This window comes from Anneissia japonica, unplaced genomic scaffold (genome assembly GCF_011630105.1).
Source record: "Anneissia japonica isolate Jap-2015-1 unplaced genomic scaffold, ASM1163010v1 scaffold1118_len251929_cov158, whole genome shotgun sequence".
In the NCBI taxonomy this organism is placed as follows: domain Eukaryota; kingdom Metazoa; phylum Echinodermata; class Crinoidea; order Comatulida; family Comatulidae; genus Anneissia; species Anneissia japonica.
This window is the reverse complement of record NW_022730222.1, coordinates 214,420-228,298: the sequence shown is the minus strand read 5'-3', so window position 1 is coordinate 228,298 and position 13,879 is coordinate 214,420. Positions and strand designations below refer to the sequence as shown.

Sequence of the window (13,879 nt, the reverse complement as noted above, 5' to 3'; positions counted from 1 at the left end):
GATGTGTATAAGAGACAGATGTTGACGTCGTTCCACCTATTTGCTTCCTTTGACCCCGACGCTTTGTTCCCCGGACGCGATGTGAACGCACAACCGGAAATCGTAACTGGGCCCGGATTCCGGTCCGTACTCCGGACTGGAATCCGGGCTTGATGTGAACGTAGCTTAACTCTTTTAAGTGCTTCATTTTATCAAAATTTTATATATTTATCTTTCCTTTAATTCATTTTTACTGAAACTGGGTCGATTAAGGAAAATTAACCATTGGAATTGAATTTGAATTTGGATTTGGACTTGGACTATACATTTCTACTATTCAATCACTTAATATTTATGGTAATTAATTTCTGCTCCCCAAATTTGGGGAGCAGAATTTTGTGGAATAGGAATTTTGTACTGGTTGAGGAATTTGGGCAATAAATTTTCTATTCAACCACTTAATATTTATGGTAATTAATTTCTGCTCCCCAAATTTGGAGAGCAGAAAAAAGTAGAATGGGGATTTTGCACTACACTTGGGTTAGCTGGAATTTGGTCTCCACCATTGTAAATTATGGTCAGTTAAGGAGGAAAATAAATTCTGCTCCCCCAATTTTGGGAGCTAATTAAAAAAAAATTACATATGTGTGTGATTATGTGTGTTTACATGTTGTAACTATGTGTGTTGTTCTTTGTCTTGGACAACAGAGTTGCTATGCTTCCCAGTCTCCAAAACCAATGCGATAGGGGCTAGAAAGCTTCCGAAATAGTAAAACATTTGAGAGGCTACGGAGTCTAGACTACTTTGAATAATGGGATTCTGTTCGATATCGTTCCTTTTTATCGTATATGGAAATAACTTTACCCGCAAACTTAAAGTTCAATAAAAGTTCTACCTAAACTCTTTGTAACTTCCGAACCTAACTTACTGTCATATCTCCTATATAAATTTTCAAGCTGGTCTGTTGACATTTTTTCGAGGTCAGCTATTCCTACTATAGCTACAGCAGCCAGCCATAGATTCTTGGCAACAAAACCGAAAAAGGATCCGGCTGACTTTAGAACAAAAGAAAGTATACTTCCAATAATACCGGGAAGACTTGCGAGTATTTAGCTTTAATTAGCAAGTTGGCTAGTTTTTCAAACTGTTTTTTAACCCAACTTTTATTTTCATCACCATTATCGGAAGGTACATCGGGTTCAGATTCTGGAGTTATATCCTCACTAGTTGACCCACCTATCACGGTAACTATCGACGTTATTATATCCCAAACAGTTATTACTATAGCGGTTATCGTCAACCCTTCCTTACACCAAATTTTATTTATAACTCTATTCAATCTCTCATTTCTAGGTAAAATATTGTACAACCTATTTCTAATTCTAGGCATTAAGTTTCTAAATTTTTGTTAATCTAGTCGTAACAGGAGTATCCTCAAATTAAAATTGAGTTATCCTATAACTTTCATCTATATTAATTTCTTCATCTGGAATTAATTATGTAAACGCTTCATCCAGAGCAGTTTCAGCCTCTAATTCAATAATTGCATCTTCAATTTCCCTAACATCTTGTTGAATTTCGGGGGTCAAAGCTGTAAACAATCTAGCTTTATTAACAGTATCCATTATTCGACTCGGTATTTTGTATGCTAAATCGATAGCTGTATCTGTTTGATGGACAATCTTTTTGTCAAAGTACTTGTTTACTATACTGGCGGGTAAGGGCCAATTGAATTAGAACTACCAACCTTTTTACCAGCTAACCTAAATCCACTTTTTGTCGAATAAAACATTTTCCCTTCTCTGTAAGTAAGTTGTAATCATCCAGGTAAATAAACTATCACATTAATGTCTTTTAAGTTTCCCCTTCTAAATTCATAGTCTGAAAAGTCGGTAAATCTTTTCATCTCAGATATCAAATATTTACGACTCTCTAAAGTTTCCAATGGATCCAGGTCATCGATACCTTCAACCTGACCTCCTACAGCTCCACCTCCTAAAACCCTTCACCCAAGTCAAAATCTTCAGGATTTTTCCAATATATATTCTCGATCATCATATACTGAATTTTCAAAGTCCATATTTATGTTTATTTAATTAACAATAATATAAACAAATATGAGTATTGAGTACGGAAATAACCCTAAAAAGATGTAAAGATACACTGGTAGGGTTCAACCTGGACTTGAAGGACGAAGAAGCTCTATTAGTATTCCAATCACTTCGGTTACTGAAGCGCATTCGGAAAAAATGTTTACAGCTAGGATGCCTATGCTAAGTAAACACGATTGTATAGTACCTGGTACTGCAACCCTAAGTTTCAATATTGAAGTTAGTAGGGTCTTCAACTAGTTGTAGAAATTGTTTCTGCACATCATAGTTACCTATAACGCTTTATCTTACTGAACTTTGAGCTGATAATATGCAATATATATAAGTTCTAATACTTTCATTGATTCTTATAACACCACCCTTAGTGATACCTTTAGTCGTATCCAACATGAAAACTTTATAAGTTAACCCTCGTTGTCGAAAATCGTCTATATGGTATTTGCCTTGGCTTATACGAGATTCGACATCCCCATAAGTTGAATATTTATTTCCTTTATTAGTTCTCCAATTCGTATGGGTGGAAACACCAAACTCGTTACAAATACGTTCGTACGCGTTCAAATCAAATTGGTCAAAACCGGCATCTGTCGGTATGGGACAAGACATTTCACTCAAGATTCGTCGAGTTTGATAATAGACGTGGAACTTTAATATTTATCTTTGCATGTCATCACCTTAAGTTAATAAATCATATCCTACACCGCAACCTGTAGATGCACACCAAATTGCAAAGTTCAATTGATTTTGATACCAGCCCATCGAGTAAGGAAATTACTTCCAAGCTATATCTAGTTTTTTGTTGACAAAATCCTCTTGTCCTACTTTTATGTATATCACCCCAACGTTGCTCAACGTCATCTTTGGTTATACGTATTAAATAAAGATGAAAGATATCTGGGAAATTAACCGTAAATGCTTTCGTGTCACTCAAAGTCATCTGTTGGTTAGTTAGGTTGGTCACCTTACTATTATTGTATTTCACTTTAGGGTCGTACTTGACATTCGGTATAAAGCGATACATTTTTATTATATAAAGGAATAAAAATGTTGTTAATCAAGGTTCCTAAATTTTTCATAAGCTTCATTCTTCTTTTCCTGATATTGTTTGTAAGCCAGATTCTTATCACTCTCGTATTTATGGTATGCCTGGTCCTTTTTATTCTCGTACTCCTGATAAGCTAATTCAACCATCTCTGAAATGTTATTCATTATTTTTATTATAATGAATAAATTGTTTAAATTCTCAAAGAAGCATATCATCATCTAGTTCAATTTCTTGCTTCGGCTTAAGGTTGCAGCTTACAGCCATTATATTCATCTGGAGAAACTTTCTACCAAAGGAGTCTAGGTAGAACCCCTTCACCCCCCTTCAACCCCTGAATTTTTGCAATAATTTCATACATTCTTTTATTGGTTAGAGATTCTTCGACGTGAACTTTGACGTCCTTGTCAAGTTTAACCCAGGTCATCCAACTGTCTCTTTCTTCATAATCCTTTAGAATGTGATTGCTAGTTTCCACATAAAAACTCATTAAGGTTGTCCGAGTGAACAATAATACCAAACGAGGAAGAGTTTTGGTTTACAGCATAATTTGCATCCGATTTACTAGACTGTAAAATATATGGTTTATTATCTTTGTAAATTGTTTGGTAAATGTATTTTTTGTATTTCTTTGCTTCACTAATAGACATTGTTTTTTTATTATGAAATTGATTTCTTTAAGTCATTTTCAAACATAGGATAATGGTAAACAGCTCACCCATATTATCAACCTCGTTACCTTCTTCATCATATATCCTAAAAGTGAGGGAGGTTATCGTTCCAGGTCTCAATTTTTTATAATCCACGAGGTCGTATCGGTTCACTTTAATTAAATCCTCAAGACTTTCTCGTTTAGTTAAAGGTACAACGCATAGTAGGTCAATATTGTTTTTATTTAAAACGTTTTCGTGAGTGCACAATTCATCTAAGTGTATAAATAATTAGTCTGGTTGAGTCATAACAGGTTTCGCGCTTTTCACCCTCTCATTCGGAGTTAGTCTGGGTCTACGTTCAAAACCTAAAAATTTCGCCAAGACTTGTGTACAATCACGGTAACTCACTGCCGGAACCTAGCTGATTCGTTGATATCGTCACCTTACCAGTATCATCGTCGTATTCAACATTCCTGAGATTTAAATCTCTTTTATTAGCGTTAATTTTTTTAACAACTTCTTTAACCGTCTAAAATCCTGCATTAAAGGAAACTGCAGACGCATTATTATAATAAAAATATGAGTTTTGATGTAAAAAAAATGATACAGGAAAGTATTTCACAGGGTCCTCAAGAAGGTAGTTATAGGCTCAACATGATCGACTTTCTTGAAAAATCTCTAATGCAAGAGATTCAAGACAGAGACAAGATTTACCATAAATACAAAAAGGTGGTATCTGTATTATCGACAACTAGCAAGAATATGTTGGGAATTTCAGCAATAAGTGGTGTTACGGGGGTTGCTTTATCGGCAACAGTTTTGGCTAGACCGGTTGGAATTCCTATCGGTATTGCTGGTTGTACTTTGGGATTTTTGTCCGGGGTTGGGATAGCTGTAAACAAACCTCTGAAAAAGAAGTTGACCAAGCATCTGCAGATAAAAAGATCTGGAAAAAGTAGTCTCGGTACAAAGAGTAAACTAGTAAGTAAAGCTAGGGCTGATTGAGATATAAGTCATGAAGAATACCAGTTTATCGAGGATGCGTACCGAAACTATCTCAATCAGAAAAACGAGATAAGGATTAATCTTAAAAAGGAGAATGATAAGGTAGATATTCAAGCGCTAGTGGAACAGAGTTTCCGAGATGGAAAGACAGAGGCCTTCAAAAAAATACAAGATAGTATACTAGCCCGGGATATTACTGCAGTATAAAGATTACAACCAATAAGTATAACAGGGAGTTTTGTTTTTTCAAAGACTAAAAATGGTCTAACCCCCAACAGCACCTCCAGCATATAATGAGTTAAATATTTAGACTGGGTATAATAAAAATGGATAATGATGAAATCCAAAAAGAGATTGAATATACCAGAGAAAGTCCATCTACAAAACTAACGGTGTTAGCCTTGTTTACAGGAGTATTGTTTACTATAGTTATATTTTCGAGATAAAGTTTTTATTTTATATTCCTCGAGAGGGTTATAAAATATTTAATTGTGACAGCACTTTGTTTGTTTGTATAGAGTTCTAAGTCTATCTACTTCAGCGTAAATCTTAAGGTGACCTGGTTTTACTTCCTTTTTACCGTTGATCCAAGTAAAGTGTTTGTTCCATTCTTGATCTGGTACACAAAGGTTTATCTCTATAGGGCAACCTAAATAGGTTCCATAGATTGATCTGTATCCGTAAAGTTGAGTAAAGTAAAGTAACTTCTTATTAGATTCAAGTTCTTTAGGATTCATTTTTAATTATTGGAGATAAATTTCTTTAAGTCAATTCAATTTTTCAATTTCCCAAATTTGCGGGAAAAAAATTGAATTTTCGGGTTAAAAATTATATCTAAAACTAAAAAATATGGGTAAATCGAAAAACAATGAACGTATTATTCGATATTTAGGTTTGTGTGAATATAATGGGGGAAAAACCATTATCTGAAGATCCTGTTGAGAGACGTGAAGAATTAAAAGCTAGATTGAAACAAGTTTCAAAATATAAAAGTCACACAACCCATGTAAAATCTAATACTGAATATGCGTATGCGCATGAACACAATTATAAACCAAATATAGAAGGAACCATTACACTCGATAAGTAGGTAAAAATGAAAATAACTCTATATATTATATATCTTTAGATATATATATATATATTTAGATATAAAATATATGTCATCAGTACGAAAATTAAAGTTTGATGATGAGAACTGAATCAGGGTGTTTATGTGAATAGAGAAAACAATGGTTAAGAGGTGTCCGAGAACTGAAGCAGAAAAAAAATGGCCTCGTACTCTCAAAAGACTACTACTAAATTTGTTATTTAGCTAAGTGGTTGAGGAATGAGGAAGGTCATTTAATTTAAAAAAAAACTTACAAAGGAGGTGATTAATCTTATCAGATTATTGCAGACCAGATCTACTTACCAATACAATACCCCTCTTCACATGTACGGGTAGCAAGTAACTGGTAAACAAAGAAATCTGAACACTTTCTGATTGTAACAATTGTTTTGTGTTCGCAACACTTTGTGACGCCGTCTTTACTGGCACTTACACATGCGTAACGTTCTACATTCTGCCCAGGTGTAGTGGGATGTTTACCTAAAAAAAAAGCAAAAAAGCTGTATGTGCAATAAAAAAAAAACATAAATGTGTGCAAACAAGACCAGCATTACCGTACATAGTATGTGCATTTCGGTTGTACACATAATAATACGTTATATTACTGGATCTGAATTTGAACCGAATACATCGTGACTTCCATTTATCTTTCTTCCAACTAAATTAACCGTATAATATCTGATGGTTATAAAAATTTCTTAGTGGATTTGGTGACTACATTTCTTCGGTACGTTGTTGTAAAATCTTAGGTTGTCACGCACGTACTAATAATAGGACTGCAGTGTTATTTTCGATGAATTAACAATGTCACGTGGTAAGCCTATATTAATGTGTATGCAAATCATAATATTAAGCATGGTTGAGACTGACCATTTAACCACATCGGAAACTTAACGCCACATGTGTTGACGGTGGTACACTTTTCATTCATCTGGTTGCCACCAGCACTTTTGAACCGATACCAAGTGTCAGAGTTCAAACGGGTGTCACATGAACTGTTGAATATTTCTAAGTTACCGACACTTCTCCAAGGATTATTCAAAAGAGAATGATAGATACAAGGATCACCATCTAAACAAAAGATACAAATAAAGGCAGTATACCAACATTTAATTTAAATTTAGTCCACTATGATAATTTAGATTTTTTACAAAAGAATTAAAACGTTGATTTTCAAACTAATCAACTTATTAAACGTATTATTAAGGGTATTATACAATTTTATTTGATGTATTACGAGTCCTAAATTCACTTTCTTAGCAATTCACCATGCTAACTCTTTTTGATGTAATGAGAAGCAAAATTTACATAATACGCGCGGTCCTTGATAGTACGTATATTAAGCAGGGTTATGATGCCAGCTCTTGCAAGAAACAGATTAAAATTGTAAATATGACCTTGTGAATCATTAAGGTTTACTTACTTGTGGATTTACAACATGATATTGGCGAGAATGGAAATGGACAGAGACAATAGCCATTCATAGGTGTTCCTTTGTTATAACAAAGGGAGTCACAGTCTTCAATTTCAGTTGGAGAACCAGCACATGTTCCTCCACACACAGGCTGCTCCTCGATGATCCGTATTCGCTGTCTCTGACGAGTACTCCCACATTTTGGTTGACAGAATGACCAGTCTCCCCAAGGTCCCCATGTACAATTAACCGAAATGCATGTTTCACAGCATGCTCCTGTGTAAGGTGTTGGGCACTGACAACTACCTGCCGTAGTAGGAATTCCACCATTGAAACAAACCGATTCGCACGGTCGGGTAGATGTATTATTTTCTACACATTGTCCACCACAGTAACTTGGTCTCTCTACAAATCTTGTCCTGGACTGATGTCTAGAATTTCCACAAACCGGTAAGCAGCTGGACCAAGAGCTCCATTTTGTCATTTTACAATCTACTGCTCCACAAATCTCACAACAAGCTCCTATGTAAGGAGTGTGGCATTTGCATCCGTCGTCTTCAGCCACCCCGCCATGATAGCACACGGAGGAGCATGATTCATGTTCGAATAAACTAGCCTCACATTGCAATCCACCGCATTCAGCTTCACGATCTACTGATCTTGTCCTGGTTCTAGTTCTATTGACACCACAGTCTGGAGAACACCCTGACCATTGGTTCCATGAAGTCAATTCACAATCTGTGGGAATGCATTTCTCGCAGCATTGTCCAGAATATGGCTCTTGGCATAAGCAGTAACCGTTCATTGGTGTACCGTTATGCTCACATGTATCATTACAGCGTATACTGTCCTTACCTGAACCAGGACAGAGTCCATCACACGTTGCATGAGCAAGAATTGATCTGATTCGTGTCTTTTGCCGATTCGTGCCACATACAGGCTGACAAGATGACCATTCCTGCCAGTCTTCCCAATGACAATCACTCGGCTGACAAGATCCACAACATCTACCAGTAAACAACGGAAGGCAATCACAGGTATTATTAGTTGGTGTACCGCCATTGAAACAAATTGGAGAACATGTTAGATTCTCACTTGTGTCTCCAAAACATCCTAATCCACCACACCACTCTGGGGTCAGTATGGTCCTTGTTCGCGTCTGGATTCTCGTAGGTCCACATTCTGGTTTACAACTTGACCAAGTACTCCAGCCAGACCAGACACAATCAATAGCTACACATAATTCACAACAATCCCCTGTATACGATGGGATGCAGTGGCAAACATTGCCAACAGCTGTCCCTCCGTGAAAGCATAATGGAGGACATAAAGATATTTCTGATGGTTGTGGTCCACATTGTGCTCCATCACATTGAGAGTTTTGTGCAATGAACATTGTTCTTGATCTATTTCTTACTGCCCCACACTCGGGATTACAAGCTGACCAATAACCCCAAGGACTCCATTTGCAGTCTACCCGGAGACAGTTTTCACAACAATTTCCTGAAAATGGACTTGTACATGAGCAATATCCATCCATAGGACTCCCGTTGTTTTGACAAAGCGTGACACACGTCTCCGATTCGTCTGGAAGACCAGCACAGGAACCCCCACATCTCGGCTGGCCTTTTAAGATTCGCTGACGTGTCCTATGCCGGTTGTTTCCACAGGCCGGTTGACAAGTTGACCAATCATTCCAAGATCCCCAACTACAATTCAGTGGCAAACACACCTCACAACAAAGACCAGTATAATACTCTTGACAGACGCAGTGCCCTTCTGTAGATACTTCGCCATTGTAGCATATTGATTCACATTCTTCAGATTCTGTATTTGAGCCCACGCATTCACGGCCGCCACACATCGCAGGACTTTCTTCTTCTCTTACTCTCGTTCGATGACGACTACCCCCGCAAGTTGGCTCGCAAATTGTCCAATGACTCCATTCACTCCATTTACAATCTGCCGCATGACAAATTCCACAGCAATCACCACTATATGGCATAACACATTGACACTGATCAGCAAGAAAGTTGCCACCATTTAAGCAAATTGGTTCACATTCAAGTTCTTCTGTGGGTTTTTCAGGACAAGGTGAGCCACCACATTGTGCTTCTTGTGTGACATTTCTACTACGTGTCTTAATACGTGTACCTCCGCAATCAGGAACACATTTAGACCAACTTTCCCACTCACCCCATAGGCAATTCTTGACCGTACACTCAGAACAGCATTTTCCGAAGTAAGGACTCCGACAACTACAAAAACCATTCATTTTGATTCCATTGTTGTAGCAGAATCTGTTGCAGGGTAACGTCTCTGTAAAGGAACCTGTGCATCTTGCTCCTCCACCTGATGCAAGAACAAGTTGAGTCCGTGTTCTTACCTTTACACCACTGCTTCCACACTCGTGGCTGCATTCTTGTTCAGACCACTGGCCCCATTCGCAATCAACGACCGGTGGTGTGTAATAACTACGACGACGCCGTCTATAATACGAATACGAATCTCCCTCTTGTAAAACTAGTAGTATCAGCAGCGTGATAACGATTAGAGTACACTTAACCCTAGTCATGTTTGGTACACAAGTATCAGAGAGATGTATGCCTACATGCCTATAATCACCTGCTGTATGGAAATTGAACTATGATTTTTATTAGTTTTCATTCAGGATATCACCGATCTTAGAAGCGGATACAACCTAATTAGCAAGCGATTCGCGTAACCACCGCTAGATTCTTAACAGCATAACCACATGTTCGGATAACATATTATGTTTGCTTTCAGGAAAGTGATTTAAAATAAGCTATCCATGCTTTTAAAACTATTTTTCTATTAAAAAAATAAATAAATAAAAATAATAATAATAATAATAATAATTTTAATAATAATAATACTACTACTACTAAAAATAATAATAAATAAATAAATAAAACCAGTGTATACAATACAAATAATATTTGCCTGAAAATGTATTGGAAAAACTTTTATATATAAACTTTTCCTGCTTGATCCACTCCAATGTACGTAGGCTACATTCTTAGTTGCTATACGTTGGTACGCAGTAGTTGAATGACGACGATCTGTGTTGCCCCGCATACTCGAAAAAAACCAGTCTTACCGGGCGAGGCATTTAAAATCATTTTTTGTAGAATTCACGCCATTTCCTGTATCTCTTTGTATCATATCATGACACGATTGTATACTAGGAGCAAAATAGCACATGTGGGGCCACCGCTTCTTTTTCAATAGTTATCAGGTGTCTTGCAGGGCCGGCGGAACTTTTTTCAAAGTGGGTGGGGGGGGGCACTCATATGATGAATGGGAATATGAATCATGCAGATCTGGCAAAACCTAGGGGATGGCGGTCAACATTTTTCCCAAAAAGGAAAGGGGGATCCGGGGGTCCTCCCCCTGGGAAAATTTTGATTTCTAGATGGCGGGAAATGACCTTTTTTCGACTTTTGAGCTAGGTTTCTAATAACTTTGTTCTTTAAAATTCAAGGTTTTCCCCTCTAAAAAACGGTCAGGTAAACTTTCTTATTCTTATTACAGTAAATAGGCCTGTTATGTGTGTATACATACATAAAAAAAAAAAATTAGTTGTTGCATACGTATTCTTTTTTCAATGAATCGATAAGCTCCAAAGAAAAAGGAGCGGGGGTTCCAGGGTTCTCCCCGGAAAAATCTTTGAATCCTAGATGGCGGGAAATGAGTTTTTCAGACTTCTGAGGTGTCTTAATTACTATTCTTCAAATTTCAAGGTTTTCCCCTCTTGAAATCCGTCAGGTAATTTTAACCCATTGTTATTACAGGAAATAGGCCTTATGTATGTATACATAGGCCTACATAAAAATAAAAAAATAGAAGTTGCATACGTATTCTTTTTTTAATGAATCGATAAGCCTAAAAAGGGGGGGGGGTCGTCCCCCGGGAAAATTTGTATAGCTAGAAGGCTGGAAATGAGCTTTCCGACTTCTGAGGTGTCTTTTAATTACTTTTAAGTTCTTCAAAATTCAAGGTTTTCCCCTCTTGAAAACAGTCAGGTAAATTTATCCTTGTTATTACAGTAGATAGGCCTTATGTGTGTATACATACATAAAAAATTGAGTAGTTGCATACGATTTTTTCCATGAATCCATAAATCCCAAGAAGAAAGGGGTGGGGTTCCCCCCGGGAAAATTTTGATTCTTAGAAGGCGGGAAATGAGGTCAAGGTTTTCCCCTCTTGAAAACAGTCAGGTAAATATATTGCATTTTTATTACAGTAGATAGGCCTTATGTGTGTATACATACATAAAACAAAATGAGTAGTTGCATACGATTTTTTCCATGAATCCATAAATCCCAAAAAGAAAGGGGTGGGGGGTCCGGAGGTTCTCCGCAGGGAAAATTTTGATTCCTAGAAGGCGGGAAATGAACTTTCCCGACTTCTGAGGTGTCTTTTAACTACTTTTACGTTCTTCAAAATTCCAGGTTTTCCCCTCTTGAAAATTATTATAATGAATGAATGAACCCAAAGAGAAAAGGGAGGTTCGGGTTCTTCCCGGTAAAATGTTAATTTCTAAATGGTGGAAAATGATCTTTCCTGACTTCTGAAGTATCTTATAGCGATTTTAATCTATGTTCTTCAAAATTCAAGGTTTCCTCTCTTGAAAACGGTCAGGTAATTTTTTCCCAAAATCTCAAAAAGAAAGATGGTCGGGGGTTCTACTCGGGAAATTTTGACTCCTAGAAGCGGGAAATGAGCTTTCCCGACTTCTGAGGTGTCTTTAATTACTTCTAATTTCTTCAAAAATCAAGGTTTTCCCCCTCTTGAAAATGAATCAATAGAACCAATGAACCCCAAAGAAAAAAGAGGTCCGGGTTCCCCCGGGAAAATTTCGATTTCTAGAATGCGGGAAATGACCTTCCCTGACTTTTGAAATGTCTTTTAAATGACTTTTTAAGTTCTTCAAAATTCAAGGTTTTCCCCTCTTGAAAATGGTCAGGTAATTTTTTCTCGTTTTTTTATTTTATGTGTGTATACATAGGCCTACATAAATAAATGAGTAGTTGCATGCGTATTCTTTTTTTCCATGAATCGATAAATCCCAAAAAGGAAGGATGATCCGGGGGTTCTACCCCGGGAAAATTTTAATTCGTAGATAGCGGGAATGAGCTTTCCCGACATTTGAAGTGTGTTTTAATGACTTTTATGTTCTTAAAAATTCTAATTTTCTGATTGTAAAATTAAAAAAAAAAAAAAAAAGCTCACTGGTCCTGAAAAGGTAGGTCTAGAATTTTTATCTCCAGACATTATTTTTTGCAAAAAAAGTGGGGGGGGGGGCGATATTATAAACGTTTGTGTTGGTCATATAATCCGAATAAAATTGATTTTGTACAAAAAAATGAGTTTGAAGTGTCATTTTTACGATCGTATTGAAAGACCTTAGAAAAAAAAGTGGTCGCTTAATGACATCATCGGTGACCGACTTTGCAAAAATTCATCCAAGCGCAATAGCAAAACAAACACTGTGGCAGTAAGCCTATTGGAGGAAGAAAAGCCCGTACTTTTACTTACCTAGGCCTATGCTTTTAGTATGTTACATAGTTTCCCGAGTTTTACACGGTATACCAGTAAATTGTGTTGTAGGGGGTTTTAATAACTGTTAACAAATTAAAGATGGGGGACTTATTTTACGTTCCCTAAAAATAGCCCAGGCAAATTTGCCGTTGTAAAATTGACATATTTCACCAAACGTCTTGAACCTTCTCCCCGCCCCCCCCCCCCCCCCACTATTTTCGGGGCTTCACCCCCTGGACCACTTTGTGTTCGTTGGGGGAATTTCACCCTTCGTCGAGGAATCGTCTCTCTCCGGAGGAATAAACAAATATAAAAATAATTACATGTGATATTCGTTTAGCCACCATATTTTTTTCATTAAACTCTTTTTTTTGTATAATAGTAATCATTTTTACTTGTTAAGATAATTAATTGATTAATTACTATAATGAATTCATGATGTGATGTGCTAATATAATTAGAAACTCCTTGTCAAGCAACACCGATTTTGTATTTTAATCTATTATGTCATTGAAAGACTATATAGATTTTGTCAGGGAATAAACAAATATAAAAATAATTTTGTATTTTAATCTATTATATCATTGGCCCTTTGTGATAATGCTTATCGTTATTAGATACGAGAACCAGCTTTGTGGTACCAGAAATCAATTTTGTGTATGGATGAACGGTCTTATGGATGAGCCCCATGGGTCCTTTTATGTAGATTTCTTAAGCACCCCACATTGACTTACGCCATAATTGAAAAAAACGTTATTCTCGATACTTTTATTTCAAATTGGAAGTATTTCCTAAAAAGGAGTACGAAAGCACTGTGATTTCTAGGCTGTTTTCTAATCTATTTTTTTTTTTCTTTTTCATTTTTATTATTTAAAACAAGATTCAAAAGCTTTGTCGAAGTACCCGACGATCTGGTTTTCAACTTCACATGTAACTGTTCATTTAACTATTCGTATGTTTAAATAGATTTCTAAAGCAGGTCTTTGAACATAGTTTGT

General features: G+C 36.6%; 1 protein-coding gene across 1 annotated transcript; it reads right to left on the bottom strand.

Moving 5' to 3' along the window:
• Positions 1-3,141: 3,141 nt before the first annotated feature.
• Positions 3,142-10,093, bottom strand: LOC117114795 (SCO-spondin-like). Its single transcript, XM_033258488.1, has 7 exons — positions 7,326-10,093; positions 6,773-6,973; positions 6,206-6,382; positions 5,293-5,440; positions 4,501-4,692; positions 3,852-3,889; positions 3,142-3,284 (listed from the first exon to the last, which is right to left on the bottom strand). Exons 1-7 carry the CDS (start codon positions 9,889-9,891, stop codon positions 3,142-3,144), a joined length of 3,465 nt encoding a protein of 1,154 aa, XP_033114379.1. The 5' UTR covers positions 9,892-10,093.
• Positions 10,094-13,879: the final 3,786 nt, after the last annotated feature.

Bases quoted from the DNA above. Each gene is read 5' to 3' on its own strand.
- LOC117114795 (XM_033258488.1), bottom strand. From the start codon at position 9,891: ATGACTAGGGTTAAGTGTACTCTAATCGTTATCACGCTGCTGATACTA. The intron at 6,383-6,772 runs GTCAGTCTCAAC...CTTTTTTTTTAG, and splicing joins GTTTCCGATGTGGTTAAATG to GTAAACATCCCACTACACCT. The intron at 3,890-4,500 runs GTAAATCTTGTC...CCTCACTTTTAG, and splicing joins ACCACCTTTTTGTATTTATG to GATATATGATGAAGAAGGTA.